This window comes from Ursus americanus, chromosome 26 (genome assembly GCF_024610735.1).
Source record: "Ursus americanus isolate L20-20 chromosome 26, mUrsAme1.1.p, whole genome shotgun sequence".
Lineage (NCBI taxonomy): Eukaryota > Metazoa > Chordata > Mammalia > Carnivora > Ursidae > Ursus > Ursus americanus.
This window is the reverse complement of record NC_142152.1, coordinates 17212710-17236047: the sequence shown is the minus strand read 5'-3', so window position 1 is coordinate 17236047 and position 23338 is coordinate 17212710. Positions and strand designations below refer to the sequence as shown.

Below are 23338 nucleotides of genomic sequence, written 5' to 3'. Positions count from 1 at the left end.
CAGGGAGACTGGCCCATTTAAAGGAATACAGAGCACTTTGGTTAAGGAAAAAGGAAAGATGTACCCCCAGAATATGTGATGAGATCCCTTACGGAAAGCATTTGTCTAAAGATACAGAGAAAGATACCCAAAGCTTAGGCTATTTCGTCTGGGAGATCATTCAGGTTAAAAATGGGTCGTGAGGGGCGCCTGGGTGGCTCAGTTGTTGAGCCTCTGCCTTCGGCTCAGGGCGTGATCCCGGCGTTCTGGGATCGAACCCCATGTCGGGCTTCTACGCTGGGAGCCTGCTTCTTCCTCTCCCACTCCCCCTGCTTGTGTTCTGTCTAAATAAATAAAATCTTAAAAAAAAAAAAAATGGGTCGTGAGAGGTCCAAGTCGAAGGATCAAACGATGGCGTCTGTTTAAAGGCGGGGCTGTGCTTGGTAGAGGAGCCGTAGAGGAGGCGCCCCGGGATGCGCCCGGGGACAGTCAGTGATGGAAGGAACCGTGCGATCTGCACGCTCACGGGACTGAAGGCACGCGCGGCTGAACGGGTGTAATGAGAGGCAGAGAAGGGAAGGGGAAAGCTCTCGGGTCTCAGGGGTGATGACTCAGATGCTCAAAGGCAAGACAGGAGGAGATGCTAGTGTGCAGCGATGGAGGGCCAGAAGGCCTAGTCTGACAGGGAACGGAGGGGGCACAGGCTGGCCGGCCTGGGAAGAAGCAGGAGCTCTGTGGAAAGGAGAGCAATGAGGGGCCAAAGCAGGACCCCATCAAACCAAGGTTCTTACGATCATCTCAGGAGAGACCGTCAGTGTCCAAGTCTCTGAGCTGCAGCTTATCCAAAGGCTACGGGAGATAAGCAGCCCTTTTTTCCTTTCCAGACGGAAGTGGAGAAAGTGGGCTGGTCTGCAGCACGAGGGCTTAGATGAAGGTTTCGGAACAGCTGCGGCAGGTATGAGGGCAGTCGAAAATTCGCTTGTCTGGTGACTGAGGTTTGATAGGTTCTTGGAGATTGGGGTAAGCAGGCTGGACTGAACCCCGATGTCGGGGAGTGGAACGCAGCACGCCCAGCCTGGATCCAAGCCTCCCGGTTGTTGTACCCAAGTGGCTCCACACCGTGGGCCTGGCCAAGGGCAAGCCCCGCCTTGCTTTCCTTGGCAGCACCACCATCCACACTGTCACCCCCGCCCCCCAAAGGTGACCTAGGTCATTTTTTGCTGACCTGGTAACTAGTTTCATCCAATTAATGGTCATCAGGACACTCCAGTTCCGTCCAGGTAACACAGGAGTTTAAAATAGTCAAGTGGCAGAAAGATTCATGTAAAGGGGGCTCTAAATTATTACCTTCGGTAAAAAAGTAAAAAAAAAAAAAAAAAAAAAAAAAAAGGTCTTTTACCTAAACTCTCTTTAGCTGTAGTTTAAGCCTGTTTCCCCTGTAAGGTGCTCCGTGGTTGGCTCACCTATGAAAATGATTCTCGGGCATGTGGACATACTGCGTGCCTCACACTGTAGCACCTATTTCTTTTAATTATTCATGGGTATGGATGTCTACCTGTTAACCCTACTCTTTGAAAGCCCTACTTCTAAACCATCACCTGGAACTTCTAGAAAATGTAAACACTAAGTCCCCACCCCAGCCCTGCTAAATCACAGTTGCTAGGGACGCAGCCCTGTGACCTGTGCTTTAACAAAACCTCCAGGTGATTCTGATGGAAGCTCAAGTTTGAGAGTCCGTGTTCGAAAGTACATAGCCAAGGGTGGAAAGCGCCTGACTGACAGGAACTGAGTGGTGGAGCTCATTCTGGCCCTTCCATCCCATTCTGCAATTAACGTGCCAGGACACCCTCCCAGAAAAACAACAAAAAAGCCTTAACATATTGGAGAGGACAAGGAAGGCAGGTTATTGTGTCTTCAGTTTGCCAATCACTGGCTTTACACGTGTGGTCCCGCTTCCTTCAAACTATATGAACCGGTGACTGTTTTACCAGATGAGCAAACCAAGCTCAGAGATCGGGTAGTTTATCTAAAGGCACAGCTGCTGTGCAGCAGATGGGATTTGGTCTTGGTCTCCATCAAATGTTTATCGGATGGATCAAATGCTTATTCCTTATGGATCGGTCATCAGCGGCATAACCCATACAGAGAAAAGTATCCGACATTGTGGTCTCATTCTTTTAAAAATAACAGAGTTCGTGTTGAACCATGCCCTGGGCTTCACAGGTCACATGCTTCTGGTCCCGGTGTGCCATCTGGCGCTTTCCTCTCAGCTTTGGTTGAGATGGGGAAGCAGCACCAGGTTACTGAAGTGGATCGAGGTAAAACCTGTTCAGGTTACTCTATAGTTAACTAGAGACAAGTGGTTGAAGCCCACTGGGCCTATTTCCTTTGCCCTTGGACTATCCATCTTACCCCCATCCGAGGAGTTGGTAACCCAGTGCCACCCCATCTGTTTACCACAGGCAGCAGATATGAAGCACAACCAAACGGCCCCTCCAATCGGCTCGTAGATGAAGACCCTCCATCAACGTAGGCTAATGGCACCTTCTCCCAGGGACTCCCAGCCCACCTTCAAGCCCTTCAGAAATAATGGATAAGCCCTTCAAACCAGGTAAGAATCATGGTCTAGACAGACCCTTCCAGCTTGCTAATCAGATTTATCTTGTGGCATCCAGTCTTACCCTGTCTTGTAATTCTAGAATTTGTAGAATTGTTGAACCGGACAAAAGGAAGGACTCTGTCAGTTCTCAATTAGCTGCACCAGTGGAGAGGAACACTGATGTGGTAGATTTTAAAAATTTGGTTCCATTTGGCTTTGGAATGCATTATGATTTTTTCAGGAGATTAACTTTTCTAATTATACTTTGCACAGCCTAATAGTAACAGGCATCTGTATTCCCTGAGCACACAACACTTAACTCGGATTTGGGTGACGCAGTAGAGGCAGTGCAAAAATGTGCTGGTCTCAGGGATGACAGTGTCGTTATGGAAAATCCACACGTGCATAATGAAGAGGGAACTAATTAGAAAGTGCTCTGCAAATATTAAATGATAAGCAGAGAAGCCAAATTGGGAATTCTCTAAGGACGTGTGAACAGAGAGTAAAAAAGGTTATTAACATTCTAAGAGGGACAGAAATTTTGAAGAATCATCTTCTAGTGTTAATGGAGCCTCATGAAAAAATTGGTTGCAAGGAGGGTCAATGAGTTACTGGGTGGTCTTTCAAATAAGAAAACCTCAAGCAATAATACCAAAGCATTTTAAAAGAGCGTTTAAAATGAATTTTATTGTTTGAATTTTACAAGTAGTCTTGAAAGGCTTCAAACAAGAATTCTGTTGCAAAACTCTAATAAATAGCTTGCCCCAAGTCCCCAAACAAATGAACGACAAAATAAAAACTAAACGCAGAAGGATAAGCAAGACTTCAGAATGCTTGGATGTTAGAGATATTTCTCATTTACAAAGAGATATCAGGCAATGTAACAATCTCCTTCATACAAGTCAAAGAGAGAAAGAGACAGACAATTGAGATCTTTACAAAGCACTCCGAAATCTTCCTATTTCCATGATGGAAATGTCACCCGAAAAAAAAAATTCCATGGAAAAATCACAATCGTGAATGAAACCGTAAAAGTCTGGTGGGGGGGGTGGGGGAGGAGAGAGAAAATCCATCCGTTTCTTTCAGGGATGGAGAAAGGAGTTGAGATTACTTAGGGCAGAGAGTGTCTGAGCAGATGGCATCGCAGAACGTTCTCTACATCAGAGTTGCCACTGAAGGGACACAGGTGTCAGCTTTGTGACACTTTTATGAAGGCAAGAAACAAGGCCACCAGGGGCTCCCGGGTCCAACACTGGTGGGCCCAGTGTGTCCGTCTGCAGGACTGGGGGCCTTGGGACGACGGCCAGAGGCCCGGCGCGGCTGCATCACTAGACAGGAAAAACGGCCCGTCAGTCATTTCTGCAGCAGAACCCCGGCTGGCCACAGCCAAGGCCGCGCTTAGACTGCACACTGGGGCATGCAGGGTTCAAAGCCCGGGCTGTGATCACAGTCGTTGCTCCTAACAAGCAGGAATTAACTTCACATTCGCTTTCCCTAGTTATAAATACTGGTCCAGTCTTTGGAGAGGACTAATTATATGGTCATTTTGAGTAAGCTAAAAAAAAATACAGCTTTGCCACATTTTCATCTTTACATATCTCAAACAAAAGCTACGCTTTTGACCAAAATGCATACAAGGAAGATTTTGGTTTGGAGGAATTCTAAAACCAATTACTGTTTGGAGCCAGGAAGCTGTAGAGAAGCTGATTCCAATTTGGTGGGACTCAAACCAGACAAAGGGTTCTAGCTCTGAGGAACACACACCTGGGACCATCTCCCGGGGAGAGGAAGCAGGGGGTGGAGTGACGTCACAATGCAGGACAGGAAAGGGGCGTCGCCCGAGGCGCTGGCTCTGTGCCTGATGCACTGCCTTGCGGGTAACCCCGACCCCGCTGTCCTCGGGAAGATGGGGACAAAGGGCGCTAGCTCATGCACAGGTCACAAGGGAGGTAGGCATTTTCTCCAAGCACCTCCCTCCCCAGGCATTTTAGGAACAAAGGTAAGGAAATCCCTCTCCCCAAATAAACCATTTGTAAAAACTATTTTCCTAGGAGCAATGACATGGGTCAGGAGCAGGAGGGAAAGCTTGGGTTACCTGAAATCGATAAGAGCTCATGGAAATAGAGGCAGATGGGCCTAGGCCCACTTTCTTTTTTAAATAGGTAACAGATAAAGATATTGTGCAAAAAAATAAAGACATTCACATTTTAGCAGTTAAACTTTTATTTTACTTTTTAAAATTTTTATTTACTTTTTGTTTTTCTTTTCTACAAAAGGCAGATAATGATTGTTGATCTGCAATTGTTGTGTTGTGCACTCCCCGAAAGGGGCCAGAGTAGGGAGCGAGGGCTACTAGGCAGAGAAGGCTTTCCGTGGCAGGGCCGAAGGAGCGCCCAAGCGCACCAGAGAGCCCCCCGCCTGGGCCCCCCGGCCAGCCCCCGCAGCCTGCTCTAGCTCATGTCTATGGTATTGAAGACCCATTCCGTGAACTTCTTCAGCTTGTCCGAGGCATTCTGGGACTCCTCCTGCAGCCTCAGGTTGTCCTCCCGCAAGTGCTGGACTTCTGCCTGCAGGTGGGCCTTGTCTTCCTTTTCCTGGGAGGCAGGGCAGAGAAGGAAAGGGCTGGGACCCAGCAGCTGGAGGGCTGGCAAGGGAGCCGTGTGGCCCCTTCACCCATTTCTGGTCTTCATCCTAAACATCCGTATCCGTGGCCTGACACTGGGCATTCGGATACTCAAGCCAGGGTACAGGTCCTCCAGAGACTCACTAAGGAAGGTTTCTTTTGGAAGGCAAAGACATTAACGTGTACTTTCAAAAGGGCTGTCTCAACTTTTGGACTATTGTTTTGGTGGCAGCTGTCTTAATATAGTCAAAGCCACTCAAGAAACCACATTCTCTTGGTGTGAAAGCTCAAATGACAATGAAAATGGGTGGGTCTGGGCTACTGACCCAGTAGACAAGGGGTGGGGAGGCCCAGAGAGGGCTCCGAGGGGCTGGCTGGGGTTCAACAACTTTTCTGCACACGTGACAATGAAGGCCTGCTTGCACGGTGTGTGTCTTTGGGAACCGAGCTCCAAGCAGCTCGCGGCACATGTGTCCCGAGAAAACAGGGACAACACCGCATGTTATTCCACGAGCAGGGCATTTGCTCAAGGGCACTTTCACAGACCAGGGCCTTTGCTTTAAGACTACGTGTTTACCTTCTTCAGGTCTTCCCGAAGCATCTTCAGCATCCCTTCCAGCTGGTCCACTTTAGAAGCCAGTGTGGGGGAGGAATCTTTACTGCTGGGGACAAGAAACAAAAGGCGCTGTTGGCAGAAGCCTCCACGGCTGGGTTTGTTTGGCATTTTTTAACGAGGCTGCTGTATTTGTAAAATGGTTTTTTAATGTCGAATTACTCAGTACGGTAACAAAAGGTAATGCAAGGGTGAATGACAGCCCGTCGGTAGCTTCCTCTGTTAAAGATGCTGGATTTTCACGACAAAAGAATATACAGGACAGTAAGTGCAAATGGCCTCTCTGGCGGCAGGAGAGGTACGCTCTGGCAGAAACCGGCGCCCAGCACTGCGGCGTTTCCTAGTCTCCGCAGTGGCTGTAAGGGGAAGAGAGCCCCTCCTCTGCGTGCAGGGGGGTTGAGGTCAGCTCTACCTTGGGGCGACCAGGAGAGGGTAGGTCTCTGGTTCCCCAGAAAACAGTTGTGGTTACTCATCCAGTTGCAGCTAAGTTTTCATGCTCCCGTCTTGAAAGCTTGTCTAAATATCTTAAAACAGTTTAAAAAATAAGAGGTTTCAAAAGCTCGTCAGTCCAACCCGCAGGTCTCCTTTGCTATTATGATCTGCAAACGAGGCCCCCAATTTTCTTTATATACGTGCTAGTAATGCTACCCTAATGGAATACCAGAAGAACCCCAGGGAGCTCGCGGGTGAGAAGACCACCCAGCTGGCTGGACAGAAGACCCTCGTCAACCGTCCGACCCTGTCTACCTGAATTCAAGCTGCAGAAAGTTTCCAAGTGAGCTCTGGCTGGATCCACTGCCTCAGAGCGATACAACCAAGCATCTACAGCCTCCCGCAGGGAGAACACGCAGCTGCCTCTTTCCAGAGGCCAACAGGGAAGACACAGACTGAAGTTCTGGAATCCTGGACTAAAGGGAAGTCTCTACTTGAGCTGTGCTGAGGTCTTCTGTGGATTCTAGATCTACGAGCCCAAAAAGCAAAACTCTCAGTGGCACGAGTGTCTCGCGGCTGTAAATAAATGAAATGGTAAGGATCTCCACACTTGTAAGATGGGACCAATGAAAACGCTGAGCGGCCTATCTTGACTTCTGAAGGTTTTCAAAGTGAACAACGTGCCTGTGTACGCTGATTTTTAAAAACACATTTAACTCCATTTGTTCACTGAACAAAGTGCCAACTACTATCACTCTCATCTTAAGATTCTTCAAAGATTTAAGAACTAGTTGCTCAATAATCCTTTCTGAGGAAAATGGACACGTTCGCTCAGACTTCTGGTGGGAGGCCCCATTCTAAGAAGGTATGTTTTGGGTTCACTGTGCTCTTGACTCTACTTTTTTTTTAAGTTCTCAACAGCCAAAGTAACTGCCGCTCTCCCTCCCGAGAAGCCTCAGTGATCAGAGCGAATGCAGCACCTGTCCCTCATACTCAGGACAAACCACCCATGACTCTTCTGCTTTCTCCGTGAAGAGCACGTCCCTGCAGACTTGCTCAGCGAAGTCGTGAGGAACAATTCCACAGGCTATATGAACGACCTAGGCTAACCTCACTTTTCCTATTGTTGTCTGTTCCCTGGATACCTGGATTCTTAACCATCCTTAAAAGGCTTTAAAAGCACAGATTTCAAACTGATGAAGTTATTCTGCACCAGGGAGCACCTGCTATGGGTACCACAGCGGCCTGCGGGATGCCTTCCTTTATGGTAATAGGACACATCTACCCAACTTCCTCACCACTTAAAACAGAGGAAAACGGACATCTGTCTCCGCACAGTTCAACGCAAGTCAAAATCCCTGCTCTTGACTCCTAAGGAAACCCTCTGGGCCTCCGTCAGTGCTTGCTTTTCATTTTCTCTCGAACCTTACCTCTCCTGGTGACCCGGATCTAATGTCGATCTGAGCAGCACGTTGGGAGCTAAGACGCGAGCACATTTACAAATATGACCAATGGACAGCGGGGGAGAAACTCCAAAACCAAGCTCAGGGACGTCAGGCAAATGATGTTGCTCACCTTACGCGATCAGCCCTCAAAGCATAAATGTATGATGGCTTTAAATAATAATGAATATTCATGATTATGACTAAGTCATCAAGACCAGTTAATTATGTTTCTAGTATTGCGTTACAAAGCATTCTAAATGTGCAGTCAGCTAATCCACGTGGCCTCCGTCTCTTCCCCACACCTGCTGTCACGAGTGGAAGGGACACGGGGTGCGGAGTGCAGAGCTTGCTACTGGGTGACCAACCTGCTGTAGGACGTCATCTGGGCCAGAGCCTGCCCCTCGAGCTGGTCGCTGCTGGATGCGGCACTCAGGGGCCGGCGGCTTTCGTCACCAGCAGCAAAGAAAGAGGCTCTCTGCACTGGAAGACAGAGGAGAAGCCAGTCAGTATTTCGGAACCACATCCCGGGCCCGGTCTATCAAAGGTCAACAACCAGCCTACACAGAGGGTCAAACCTAACCAACGTGGGGGGGTGCATGAGGAACCCTATCTCCTGACCCGGGCAGGAAAACGTGACCATTTCAGCTGTAAGAGGACAGCAGCGGTGGAAGATCCCGTCTGAAAACACTTGTTGTGGGTCAATTTGTAGTCCTCTTTTTCTTACTCATCGAGGTAACATTCTGTGAAATGTTTCCCTGGAAACAGGCATCGTGCCAAATTTCCAGACCAAGGCTTTCTCCACTCGGATGATAGAAAACGCACTTCTAGACGTATGTTTTCCACAAGACTCCTGGCTACCTTGGTAGGTTTTAGCCAAAGTCCAACCATATGTGTTTCAAAATATGCCCAACTCAAAACTTGAGCCAAGAAAACAGAATCAAAGTTTCAAAACCTCTCATTAAAAACACAAAACTACTACCATCTCCTATAAAGGAGAGTGACCAGCAAATTGAAATTTAAAATCAAGTCAGTACTGGTGAATTGGGATCAGCGACTCCACCGTCGCCTGATCAAGTTCTCCTGAAAACCGGAGCTTGGTGGAAGAGCCACTTTCAGTTCTTCAAACGTGAGCAAACAAAAAAACCAACTCTAAACCACTCACCTGCTATCAACATTTTATAAAGAATGTTTTAGCACCAAAGAATTTGGAATGATGGCCACAGAGTGAAGTCAGTGTATTCAAAAAAGGCATAGGCCAAGCTCACATCCACACGCACGGACAGCATTACGTTTTGTTTCTTCTATGGCCGCGCACTAGCGCCAGGGCCCGCGTTTAAGCAAGCACAAGACAGTGGGTTAGCACAGAACGGTGCAGACAGAAAACGTGCTACCAGAGTCGGGAGAGGCAGTGAGAAGCACGAAGGGAATATGCGACATCTGTCCAGACTGGGGCAGGGCCAAGTGGGACGAGCACCCCTAACAGACCCACCGGTGCACCTCGCAATGACGTCCTCATGCCGTGGTCAAAGACTCTCGCTGGATAGCTGTTCTTTTGGGTCAAGTGACAGCTGGGATTCCCCCATGCCCTGCCCTTCCCGTGTGTGGGGAGGGGAGACCTCCGTGCTATCGATTCCCAGGGAGAGGACACGTCGGGCTCCATCGGGTTAAATCAGCGCGTGCCCCTACTGAGTGCTCGGTAACGGTTCGCTCCACTGGTTTCCGGCTGCAAGTGCTCCACCCTGTGTGGTGGGTGTGTCCAAAGCAGCAGCGTGGACACACTGACCAGAGCCTCGCACCCCCGAACTGGGCGTGGCCCGGCCGTCCCGCGCGTCCCGCTCAGCTCGTCCGCGGACTCACCCTCATAGGCCTTGGCAGCGTCCACCAAGTTGGACCAATCCAAATCCGCAGCAGCGTCGGGCAGGGGCATCAGGCCGGGGTCGGGCATGGGAGGCCTTCGGGTCTCCTGGACGTCTGTGAGGGAGCTATCCGAGGCCGAGAACTCTCCTGCACGAGAGGAGAGAGAGAGGATCCTTCCTGGGCCCAGAGGAGAACCGCTCAAGATCTCACCTGGGCAGTTGTTACCTGGAATCCGCTTCTAGTCCAGCAGACCGGCAGGGGCGTGAACTAGTCTCAACTCAATTTTAGTCCTCTCCCATAGTGTGAGACACAGAAAAGCTAGTTTTGCACTAAGACAACACGTCTGCTTCTGTGGGAGCGGTCTATCTACAGGGGGGCCCAGGGAACCTCCCATGTTTCTCTTTTTTTCCCCAGAGTCAAGGATTCAGGCTAGGACAATGAGGCCCGTCTCAACAGACAGCTGGACTTTGAAGCTGGACCAGAGAAAATTACCCCTGTTTCGGGGCATAGTAAGTCTTATTCTTACTGGACTGGGCCCTGAGATCCGACCCACCTGCCTGTGGACTCCCTGTCCCCGGGGAATGGCCCCCTGGTTTCCACTGCTGGATGTCTGCAGGCTGATGTGGGAACCCAAGCAGACTTATGAGGGCGCTCCATGACCCGAATGCGGTTACTACAGGCAGGTGATTTTACGATTGGTGTTGGCGCTCTTCGCCTCCCCAAAGAAAGACAGAAGAAGCAGCTCTTGGGTTCGGTTTTGGATCATAGCAGTCCAATGGCCTGAGCTGCTTCTAAGGTGACAATTTTAAAAATACAAACATGAAGCATCGTAAGGATGAGCCTTTGCTTGGCCTGGGGCAGAGAGGAGCGGGCGCAGGGAGCCCCTCTGCCGTCCGAGCATGTGCTGCTACCCCTCGAGTTCGCCTGGCAGAGAACAGAGCGGGAGGGCTGCTGGGCCCACGACACACAGATGCTCTCAACGGGGCAGAAGCTGGGGCAGAAACAAGGGTGGGGTGTGCGACTCCAGGACAAGGGCCGCTCTCAGAATGGGACTGTAACACTACAAATCCACGCCGACCCAAGCTCAAACCTCAGTTAAAATCACTGACTCCAGAAACACCTGTTTCCAAGGAGTTAAAAAGCTTCCCCAATGATGATAGCCTGGTAAACCAGAGTATATCTAGTGCTTGTTTTCCCTTTCAAATGACATAAAGAACTGCCCTGAAGTACAGCTGCTAGTTATTAATGTGCTTAAATTAGCAAAATGATGAGTAAATGGAAATCAACAAATACTGCCAGATATTAAATGCTCTGATCTATTTAAACATGTTCCCACCAAGGGTAAGTAGGTGGAACAGACAATTCTGTGTGTCACTCACAACCCTTCTGCCCTTTTATCTCTGGCACCCAAATTTCCATATGTACAAAAGAAGTCGCTCCTCCCCATTGCCCAGTGACAGTTGCTGAAACAAGGCCAGGGCTGCGGAATCAGCCCAACAAGGGTTGCCCCATTTAGGACATGGGGTCACTGTGCTGCCTTTCAGGAAAGCAAGAACGGGATGGGAGGGGGCTCACAGAGGGCAGCCCATTCCCTCCCTTCCGTGGCTGGACGGTGACCACATGTGCGATTTCTCCATTACTCTCTTAGAACAGAAACCTCTAGAAGACAGGGTCTATTCAGACATGCCCTCAGAAAGGGTTTATTGCTGCAGGAACAATGGAACTCAGGGGAGAGTGGCCCCAATGTGGAGACACGGGGAGAAAAAGGTTGGTCACTACCAGGAAGTTTTTTTCTAGAGTCTAGATGGTAAAAAGTGATTATTTCACACGTCAACTCTGGAGGGTGACCTCGTGGAGAAAAGAGAAGCCAGATTCCAGTTGTAGTCAGACGGGGGCACGGGGGGCAGGGAGAAACTGGCACGCTCTCTGAGTGATGCCTGCCGTCAGGGAGAAGGGGTGCGGTGAGCAGGACAGAGGTGGTGGAGGGACATGTATGGGAGTGGGTTGAGAGCTCATGTGTGATGAGGGGAGAAAGCAAATGAGGCAAGCAGGAGATTCAAAGACAATACTGCTCCAGAGAAGCAGCAGAAAGGAAAAGAGACATGGGTATGAACGGAGGCAGAATGCCCAGAAGGAGAAAGGACAGATGGGAGACAGGGTTACAGCATATGTCTAATGAACAAGCAGGATCCCAGGTTCCATAGCAGGTGTCTGGTGGGCCAGGTCATAATGGGGGAAGGTGGGTGCAGAACCCTGGAATGGAGGTGGACAGAGAGGAGAAAGGAAAAGAACAAATGTAAATTCATAGTCCCAGAATATGGTCTCTCATAAAACCGGGACCTAATTTGGTCACAGAGCAAACAAGCTATTTATGAACCAAAGGCAAGAAACTGAGGTGCCTGGTATTGATATGCTTTTCTCTAAACTAATACTTGCTTGTTCACTGAATGAATGAATGAGTCAACAAACGACTGGCTGACACCACAGTCTAGGGAAGACAGAACAATGGCAAGTCTGGGTTCTTATGGTGGCTGGAAGGGGCCAATGGATACAAGTCTCCAAAAAATAATTTAATGTTAGCCAAATGTACGCAATCATAGCAGATAGGATGTTTGGTAAAAATATAATCCCCAAACTACACCTTTGTATTAAAACCGAAATTCAGCAAGTCTTGGGTAAGGTCTGGAAATCTGTATTTTTACCAAGCATGGCCAGGAGAGGGTTGTTATATGCATCTGGTGCCCCAGTATTTATGGCTGCCACCCAAGGGATGCGCCTTGATTACCTGGCTCTGGTGGCCAGGGGGGCCTGCATTCCTGGGTCCCATGGGACTTTAACAATTGGAGGGACAGTTCTTGACAGGTTACCACCTGTAGGGCACTGCACAGAACACAGACTGAAACAAACTCCAGCTTTTCTGTGAAAGAGGCTTATCTGCTTATTCCAGAGCTTTGGCCTCAGGGCAGGCTTCAGGTCTGGCGCACAAGTAGGGGTCCCTGGTGGTGCTCATGGGGCACGGAGGCCAGTGCATGCTATCTTTGTGCCTGCCCTCTGCCTTCCTCTGGCTCACTGTTATCTCTCAGAAATGAACTTATACACTCACTTAGTAATCTGGTTTTTATGACTGCACTTGGGGACCCTTTGAGATCGCCTGGCTCTGGTGGCCAGTGGGGCTTACAGCTGTGGTCTCACAGGACTGTATATATTTGCATACTTTCAGAGCTGCTGCCAGAGGGTCTGGCTTACAATCAGCCTACAGCTAGGTGCTGACTGAGATCCTCCCCTTTGGGACACTGGTCTTGGCACACCCCCAACTTCTGGGAGCTATTAAAAATGAAATGGGCTGTTTGGCTATCACAAAGGTTTGAGAGACAAGAAAGAGCTAGGGCAGGGTTGAATGGTAAGGTTCATCTCCCAAACGAGGCTACTCCTTCAAGACTGGGAGAGGTGGCTGTCTTATCTAAGACACAGACCAACATAAGGAGTCCAGAAAAATGAGGAAACAAAGGAATATGTAATGAACAAAAGAACAAAATAAAACCAGAGAAAAAAGCCTTAACGAAGGGGAGATAAGTATCTGCCTGAGTTCAAGGTAATAGACATAAAGATCCTCGCTGAACTTGGGAAAAGAATGAACACAGTGAGAACTTCAATAAAAAGAAAATATAAGGAAATATCAAATAGAAGTCACAAAGCCAAAGATACAATAACTGAACTGAAAAATATACTAGAGGGGTTCAACAGAAGATTAGATGAAGCAGAAGAAAGAATCGGTGAATTCAGAGACAAGGCAATGGAACTCATCCAATCAGAGGAGCAAAAAAAAAAAAAAACAAACAAACAAACACCCAACCCAAACCAAACCAAACCTAAAGGAGTGAAAATAGCTTAAGGGACCTACAGAACAATATCAAGCGGACCAACATGTGCATTACAGGGGTCCCAGGAGAAGAGAGAGAACTTCCCTAACCTGGGGAAGGAAACACACATCCAGATCCAGGAAGACCAGAGTTCCAGATAAGATGAATATAAAAAGACCCACACCAAGACACATCACAATTACAGTCTCCAAAGCTAGACGAGAAGATCAAATTAAAAGCAGCAAGAGAAAAACAACTTGATATGCACAAGTGAATCCCTGTAAGGCTTTTCAACAGGAACTTTCCAGGCCAGAAGGGAGTGGCTGAATGAAAAAAACTGCCAACCAAGAATCCTCTACCCAACAAAGCTGTCCTCCAGAACTGAAGGTGAGATAAAGAGTTTTCCAGACAAACAAAGCTGAAGGAGAGGTGCCTGGGTGGCTCAGTCGGTTGAGCATCTGACTCTTGATTTCGGCCCAGGTTATGATCACAGAGTCCTGGGAGTCTGCTTGTTCCCCTCTCTGCCTCTCCCCCTGCTTGTGCTCTCTCTCTAAAATTAATGAATCTTAAAAAAAAAAAAAAAATCTAAAGGAGCTCAACACAACTAGCCTGGCTTTATCGGAAATGTTAAAGGGACTTCTTTAAGCCAAAAAGAAGGAGTGCTAATTAGTAAAAAGAAAACATAAAAATATCAATCTTAACAGAAAATGGAAGCATACAGTGCAGGCAGTAGTAAATTGACTACTTACAAGGCTAGTAAGAAGGTTAAAAGACAAAAATGATAAAAATAATTGTTTTACAGTTGGCCCTTGAGCAAGCAGGTTCGAATTGCATGGGTCCACTTCTATGTGGATTTTCTTCTATAAATAATCTCAGAAAAATTTTTGAAGAACTGCAACAGTTTCAAAAACTTGCAAACTACACAGCTTAGAAGTATCATAAAAAGTTAGGATGTCATGAATGCCGGAAATACATACAAATCTATTATAAAAAGTTAAACTTTCCAAAACTCACACTGTACACGGCACCACTCACAGTTGAGAGAAGTGTGAACAGAGATGCAGTATTACATCATAATTGCACACAGTTAACCATGGTACGCACTGTGCTGTACTCATCTTGCAGCCACCTCCTGTTGCTACTGCAGTGAGGCCTGGTGCTCAAAGTATCCACTGAAAGTGCACGTGAGGCTAATCATCTCCGCACGAGCAGTTCCTCTCTCCAGTAAACCGGGCATCACGGTGAAAACCGGTCTCCATTCCCACGTACTTCTCATTGTGTTTAGTGCAATACCATAAACCTTGAATAACACCATGGGACCCATTCGAAGTGCTACTAGTGATGCTGGAAGTGTTCCCAAAAAGCAGAAAAGATATGAAATAACACGAACAAGCTGAATTGCTTGATACGTAGCACAGACTGAGGTCTGCAGCTGCAGTCGCCTGCCATTTCAAGGTAAATGAATCTAACATAAGGCCCATTGTGAAAAAAAGAAGAGGAAATTCACAAAGCTGTCACTGTAGCGGCGCCAGTGGGCACAAAAACCTGGTACTTTCTGTGAAATACCTTTTTCCCTCCTATTGAAAATGCAGCTTTCAGGTGGGGTGCAGGACTGCTAATAAGAAAGGCATTCCTACAGACTCTAATAGGATTCAAGAAAAAGCAAAGTCATTATATGACAACTCAAAGCAAATGGAAGGTGAAAGATCTAAAGCGGCGGAATTTAATGCCAGCAAAGGATGGTTTGATAATTTTAGAAAGAGGTTTGGTTTTAAAAATGTCAAGATAACAGGAGAAGCAGCTCCTGCCAACCTAGAGGCAGCAGACAAGTTCCCAGACACAATTAAGAAAATCATTGAGGAGAAAGGATATCTCTGCCTGAACATGTTTTTAATGCAGACAGAAGTGCCCTGTTCTGGAATAAAATGCCACACACACAAAAAAACATTTATGATTTACTCCATATGAAGAGAAGTGAGCAGGATTTAAGCAGGAAGGGACAGACTAACTAGTTTTGTGCAAGTGCAGTTAGGTTAGGATCAAAATTGCCCTTTTCTATAAATCCACCAGCCCCTAAGGGTTGAAGGGAAACAATACCAGCTGTCAGACTTGAGGTTGTACAAGACGGCCTGGTCAATGAAGACCCTTTTTCTGGATTGGTTCCATTGATGCTTTGTTCCTGAGGTCAGGAAGTACCCTGCCAGCAAGGGATTGTCTTTTAAAGTACTTTTGATATTGGACAATGGCCGGCCACCCAGAATCCCATGAGTTCAACACCAAAGGTGTCAAAGTAGCCTACTTGCCCCCAAATACGACATTTCTAAGTCAGCCTCTAGATCAAGGGGTCATCAGAACTTTTAAGGATGATTACACACAGTATTCCTTTTCGATTTTTTAAGATTTTGTCAGAGAGAGAGGGTGCACAAGCAGGGGAGCAGCAGGCAGAGGGTGAAGCAGGCTGCCTGCTGAGCAAGGAGCCTGATGTGGGGCTGGATCCCAGGACCCTGGGATCATGACCTGAGCCAAAGGCAGATGCCTAACCGACTGAGCCACCCAAGCGTCCCTACACACAGTATTCTGGGAAAAGGACTGCCAACACTATGGAAGGGAACTGTGATAGAGAGACAGAACATCATGAAATTCTGGAAAGATTATACCATCGAAGATGCCACCATAGTTACAGAAAAGGCATGAAAACCATCAAGTCCAAAATAATGGATTCCTGTTGGAGAAAACTGTCCAGATGTTGTGTATAACTTCATAGGATTTACGATAGAGCCAATCAAAGAAATCATGAAAGAGACAGTGGATTTGGCAAAAAAAAGAGTAGGGGGTGAAGGGTTTTAAGATGTAGATCTTGAAGAAGTCCGAGAGGTAACAGACCCCACACCAGAGGAATTAACAGACGGCGACTGGATGCAGATGAGTGCTTCCAAACCAGTGCCAGATGATGGGGAACAAAGAAGAAATGCCAGAAAACACTGACAGTAGACAATCTGGCAGACGGGTTCTGATTCTCCAAGATGGCTTTTACAACATGAACCATTCTATGATATGGGCTCTGAAACTAAAGCTCACAGTGGAAGGATCGGTACTGTATAGAAACACATTTAGAGAGATGAAAAAGCAAAACAGTCAGAAATTACAATATATTTGCATAGAGTTATACTGAGTGTGTCTGCCTCTCCCACCCCTCCTTCCACCTCTGCCATCCCTGAGACAGCACGGCCAACCCCTCGTGTTCCTCTCCTCAGCCTACTCAATGTGCAGACAAGGGGGAAGGCCCTTCTGATGAGCCACTTCCACTTACTGAATAATAGTCACCAGGCCATGCAGTTAATAAACCTAGCTGCTGTGTATGTAAGTGTTTTGTGTGGAACTCTAACTGTACAGCAATAATTGTACGAGATGCTTTTGTGTCATCGTCGCCAAAGTATTCATCATGTAGAATGCTGAGTGGAGGTCTTGTATGCAAGTGGACACCCTGTCCTTACGTGGGCATATGTGATATTGAATATAAAATTAATAATTCTTGGTTTTCTTACTGTTTTATAATTTTGCTTTCAAGGAATTACATTACTGTAAAGTATGCCTCTCGCTCTTGTAACTGGAGAAACTGCATATCAGCCTATCGTCACAGGTAAGTGGTTTTTTAAAAATGTAACAATGTTTCTAAAACTGTACTATGAATATGACTGTAGTACTTTATGCCATAAAAATTTTATAGTGATTCATTCATTAGTGTATAGGTGAGGCTACTGTGAAGAACTGTATCAAGTCCACTAGGCCACCATCGAGCAACCATACTGCTGCTCCTTCATTATCGACGCATGAACTGTTACACCTGCAAATAAGTATGCATTCCTTTCCACTTCCGATGTCTAGTGTTAGCAATACGTATAACATCTACAGTGCTCTGTTCCCTATAAGACAAAATTGGTGTAGGTACTGACAGATGGTTAAGCATGTAAACAGACAAGGTAAACTTATGGTTTTGGTAAATACAGTACAGTACTGTAAATGTAGCTTCTCTTATGATTTTTAATATCTTCTTTTCTCTAGTTTACTTTACTGTAAGGTTACAGTATATAAGACCTATAACATACAAAATATTTGAAATGACTGTTTATGTTATTGGTAAGGCTTCCAGTCAATCGTAGGCTATCAGTAGTTAATGTTTCTGGGGAGTCAACAGTTATACAGGGATTTTTGACCATATAAAGGGTTGATACCCCATATACTCCCCCTTGTTGCTCAAGGGTCAACTATAATTAGTTAAGGGATACACATGATAAAAAGATGTAAATTGTGACATCAAAAACTTCAAACATTGGGGGGAGAGTAAAAATGTAAGACTTTAGAATACATTTAAACTTAAAAAGTTGTTATGAACTGAAAATAAATGGTTATAAGTTATATGAAAGCCTCATGGAAACCACAAAGCAAAAACCTATGATAGATACACAGAGGACAAATGGAAAGAAATCTAAGCCTACCACTATAGAAAGTTATTAAACTACGAACGAAGAGAGCAGGAGAAGAAAGGAATACAGAGGAACTACAAAACAGCAAAAAGTACATGCCTATCATTAACTATTTTAAATATAAATGGACTATATTCTCCAATTAAAAGACACAGAATGGCTGAATGGGTAAAAAAAACCACGACCCATCTATATGCTGCCTGTAAGAGAGTTACTTGAGAAGTAAGGACATACACAGACTGAAAGTGAAGGAATGAAAAAAGATATTCCAAGCAAACGGAAACTAAAAGAAAGCTGGTATAGTTATATTAGAAAAAAGAGACTTTAAAACAAAGATTATAATAAAAGACCAAAAAAAAAAAAAGGCATTACATAATGATAAAGGGGCCAATCCAATAAGAGACTATAACATTTGGAAATATCTATGTACCCAAAACTGGGGGACCTAAATATGTGAAGCAAATATAAACTGACCTAAAGGGAGAAATAGCAATATGATAATAATAGGGGACTTTGATAACCCACTTTCATCAATGGACAGATCATCAAGACAAGTCAATTAGGAAACATTAACCTTAAATGACACACTAGACCAGATGGGCTTAACAGCTTATAAAGAATAATCCATCCAAAAACAAAAGAATATACATTCTTTTCAGTCACACATAGAACATTCTCCAGTATGGATCATATGTTAGGTCACAAGTCTTAATAAATTTAAGATGACTGAAATGAAATCAAACATTTTCCCCACTATAATGCTATGAATCTAGAAATCAATTACAAGAAGAAAACAGGAAAATACACAAATATGTGGAGACTAAATAACATGCTACTAAACAGCAATGGGTCAAAGACGACATCACAAGAGAAATCAAGAAATACTTTCAGAAGAATGAAAATACAACACACCAAAGCTTACACGATGCAGGAAAAGCAGTTCCAAAAGGGACGTTCATAGTGACAAATGCCTACATATTAAGAAACACCTCAAATAAACAACCTAACTTTACACCTGAAGGACCTAGGAAAAGAACAACGAATAAAGCCCAAAGTTAGTAGAAGGAAGGAAATAACAGATCAGAGTGGAAATAAATAAAACAAAACACACAAAATAGAGATCAATGAAACTAAGAACTGGTCCTTTGAAAAGATAAACAAAATGGAATCTTTAGCTAGACTCACCAAGAAAAAGAGAAGACTCAGGGTCGGAAATGAAAGAGCAAACACTATAACTGATACCAGAGAAATACAGAGAATCTTAAGAGACTACTATGAAGAATTAGGTGCCAACAAATTGTGCATAAGAAGAAATGCATAAATCCCATGAACATACAGCTTGCCAAGACTGAATCATGATTATGAGACTGACATGCCACCTGCTATGCTAAGTCACTAAGATTGAATCAGGAAGAACCCAAACATCGGAACAGACTGATTACTAGTAAGGAGATGGTTGGAAGGTCTGTGATTACTGATTCAAACAAAAACTCAGGAACAGAGGACTCTGCTGCTGAATTCCACCAAACATTTAAAGAAGAATTCACCCTTTAAAACTCTTCCAAAAAAAAAAAAAAAAAAAAAGCAGCAGCAAAAGGAACACTTCCAAACTCATTTTATGAGGCTAGCATTATCCACCTGGATACCAAAATTAGACAGGGACACCACAAGAAAAAGAAAATCACAGGCCAATATCCTTGATGAACAAAGATGCAAAAATCCTCAACAAAATATTAATAGACCAAGTTTAACTGTACATTAAAAGGACCATATACTATGATCAAATGGGATTTGTCTCAGGGATGTAAGGATGGTTCAACATCCACAAATCAATGTGATATACCATATTGATGAAATGAAGGATAAAAATCATATAATCATCTCAGTAGACGCAGAAAAAGCATTTGACAAAAATAAATACCCATTTATGATAAAAAAATCAAAAGAGCAGGTATAGAGGGGATGTACTTTAACATAATAAAGGCCATGTATGACAAGCTCATAGCTGCCATACTCCATGATGAAAGCTGAAATCCCCTCTAAGATCAGGAACAAGGCATTCTTACTACCTTTATTCAATGAAGTATTAGAAGTCCTAGTCAGGGCATTAGACAAGAAATAAAAGGCATCCAGATATGATGTAAAACTCACTATTTGTAGATGGCTTATTATATTAGAGAACCCTAAAGACTGCACCAAAAACTTCTAAGAATTAACAAAGAATTCACTAAAGTTGTAGGATACCGAATCTATTCACACACATCTGTTGCATTTTTATATACTAATAACAAAATATCAGAAAGAGAAATTAACAATCCCACTCACAATTGTATCAAAAGGAATAAAATACCTAGGAATAACTTTAACCAAGGAGGTAAAACACTTGTACACTGTAAACTATAAGACACTGATAAATGAAACTGAAAACACAAATAAATGGAAAAATATTCCATGCTCATAAAAGAGTAGTTAAAATGCCCATACTACCCAAAACAATCTACAGATTCAGTGCAATCCTTATCAAAATTTTAATGGCATGCTTCACAGAAGCAGAACAAGCAATCTTAAAATTATCTGTAATTACAAAAGACTCTGAATAGCCAAAGCTATCTTAGAAAAAAAAAAAACAAAGCTGGTGGTATCATGCTCCCTGATTTCAAACTATACTACAAAGCTATAGTAATCAAAACAGTTTGGTATTAGCATCAAACAGACACATCAATGGAACAGAACAGAGAGCCCAGAAGTAAACATATGCATATGTGGTCAATTAATTTATGACAAAGGAGCCAAGAATATATGATAGGGAAAAGACGGTCCTTAACAAACAGTGTGGGGAAAATGGGACAGCCACATGCAACAGAATGAAACCAGAGCAGTATCTTACACCAAACCACAAAAATTAACTCATTATGGATAAAAGACTTGACTATAAGACCTGAAACCAAACTTCCACAAGAAAACAGCAGTACGCTCCCTGACATCAGTTTTGATGATTTTTTGGATTTGACGCCAAAAGCAAAAGTAACAAAGGCAAAAATAAACAAGTAGACTACACACAAAAAAATTTGTGCACAGCAAAAAAACCTATTAACATAATGAAGAGGAACCTATGGGCTGGGAGAAAATATGCGCAAATCAGATCTGATAAAGGGGGTAATATTCATAATATATAAAGAATTCCTACAACTCAATAGCCAAAAAACAAACCAATTAGAAAATGGGCAGAGAATGTGAACATTTTTCCAAAAACAACATATAGATGGCCAACAGGTGAATGAACAGATGCTCAACACCATTAATGATGACGGAAATGCAAATCCACAACCACAGTGAGATACCACTTCCCACTTGTTAGAACATCTATTATCAAGAAGGGAAGATACAAGTGTTGGTGAGGCTGTGGGGAAAAGGGAGCCCTTGTGCACTGTTAATGGGAATGTAAGTTGGTGCAGCCATGGGGGAAAGTAGTACAGAGGTTCTTCAAAAACAGAGCTACCACATGATCCAGAAATTCCACTCTGGGTATTTATCCAAAGAAAATGAAAACACTAACTTGAAAAAAATATATGTACCCCCAAGTTCACTGCACCATTATTTATAATAGCCAAGATATGGAGACAACCTAAGCTGTCTGATGGATGCATGATACACACACACATGAGGAGTACTACTCAGCCTTGAAAAATGAAATCTTCCCATTTGCAACAACACGGATGGACCTTGAGGGCATTATGCTGATTGAGATATTAGAGAAAGACAAAGAAGTCACAGGGATGTCTGTAATGTGCAGCATGGTGACTACAGTTAATTACTAGCTGCTAAGGTGCAAAGAACGCATCTTAGAAGTTCTCATCACAAGGAAGAAAAACCTTGTAACTACGCGAGGTGAGGGATACTAACTAGACTCACTGTGGTGACCGTCTCACAATACATACAAACACCGAATTGTGATGCCATACAGCTGAAACTCACATAACAACGTAAGTTAGTTACACTTCAGTAAAAACCACAACCAGAACAGGCACCCCAGATGACTCTTAGGGTCTGGTGAGGCCGGCGAGCCGCGAAACTGAGACGCAGAACCCACTTACCATGCAGCGACTTCATTCCCAAGGTGTAGGAAGGCCTCCGCAACGGGAGAGACTTGGGGAGGGAAGGGTACGTGCTGCTGAAGAGGACGTCGTTGGGCAGCGCTTGGTCCAGAAGCGAAGCCCTGGAGGCGAAGAAGTGCTCCCTCTGGCCGCTGTAGATGCTCTCGTCCGACAGCGTTCGGTGCAGGGCCCGTCGTGCCGTGGGGGTGGTAGGAAAAGGGGACTGAGGAGAGGAGAGCGCCTGGAACTGGACAACAGCATCCAGACAAGTATTCAGATGACGGCGCCTATCATGGTGATAGAGTAACTCTAGTGGGAGCGCCTCTTGATAAACAACTACTACTAGTATACCTAATGAGTTTCCGAGCTTGTTTTTAGGATGGATTTCTAGTCATTAAAATAGGGAAGCCATCTATATGTTTATACAGTTCTATATAAATGGCAGAAGTTCCAGAGAGCTGTTATCTCTCGTCTTCTGCTTGTGTCACCAGATTTTACTTGAGATTCTTCTGCAAAAAGCCTCTGAGAATCCCATTCATTGAGAAACAAGAGACACATTAACGATTATAAATACCCAGCCTGCGAGCCAACAGAGTATTGGGTCTGTTAGCAATGAAGTTATATTTACTCAGTCCTTCCTAGCCTAGTGTTCACCTTGACAGGGAGAACCACGTGGAGGACAGGTGAAGACGTGAGTAGGAGGGCTGAGTCACAGCTGGCAGAAGGCCTCCGTGGGACTTGCCGTGACACTTTGAAGGGGCAGAGACAGAACGACACAGCCACGTCTCCACTTAGGATGCCGAGAATAGAGCGGACGCTCGGGCTCATTCGTGTGCTCTGCTCAAACACGCTTCCGTTCATCACACCAAGGGTTAGTCAAGTCAAAGCTACCCGCGAGGTGGTGTGCCCCGTGCTGCAGAAATCTGAACAAATGATCAATCAAACCCATTGTAAATGAGCTCCAGGAGTGGCCGACTGTGTAAAAATTGTGCCCACTTCTAAAAATTCATGATGAGTTAAGTGCAAGGTACATAGATGCTTGCCCGGAAAACGAAGCTGCTGTGAGTCCTGAAGCTCTGGGAGTCTTTAAGTGCCTGGAACTGGGTATGGAAATGGTGATTTCCTTTTTCACCTCACCGAGAAGAGTGGGCATGACAGAGGTTAAACGGCTTGCTGATTATACTTTTAAAAAATACAGCCAGATCCTCTCTCCCCCAAGCTTCTAGGACTATTGCCTAAGGCTCCTGCCTACCGGGCCAGGCACCAGATCTCCATTCAAACACTGCTCCCAATCTTTTTTAACACCTCTGGGTTTAGCAAAGGGATTTCCTTTTCTAGTGAGTATCCCCACC

General features: G+C 45.1%; 1 protein-coding gene across 8 annotated transcripts in view; it reads right to left on the bottom strand.

Moving 5' to 3' along the window:
* Positions 1-3244: 3244 nt before the first annotated feature.
* Positions 3245-23338, bottom strand: part of SIPA1L1 (signal induced proliferation associated 1 like 1) — a 371151-nt gene continuing 351057 nt past the window's right edge. For 7 of the 8 annotated variants that reach the window (XM_087856075.1, XM_045807903.2, XM_045807907.2 and 4 more), the window contains 5 exons: positions 21987-22233; positions 9549-9695; positions 8057-8171; positions 5779-5863; positions 3245-5172 (listed from right to left, as the gene is read on the bottom strand). In XM_087856075.1, coding sequence (XP_087712201.1) covers positions 5029-5172; positions 5779-5863; positions 8057-8171; positions 9549-9695; positions 21987-22233 — 738 coding nt within the window. In that variant the 3' untranslated portion in view covers positions 3245-5028. The remainder of the gene's footprint in view (positions 5173-5778; positions 5864-8056; positions 8172-9548; positions 9696-21986; positions 22234-23338) is intronic. The other variant, XM_045807913.2, reaches the window with a different exon arrangement.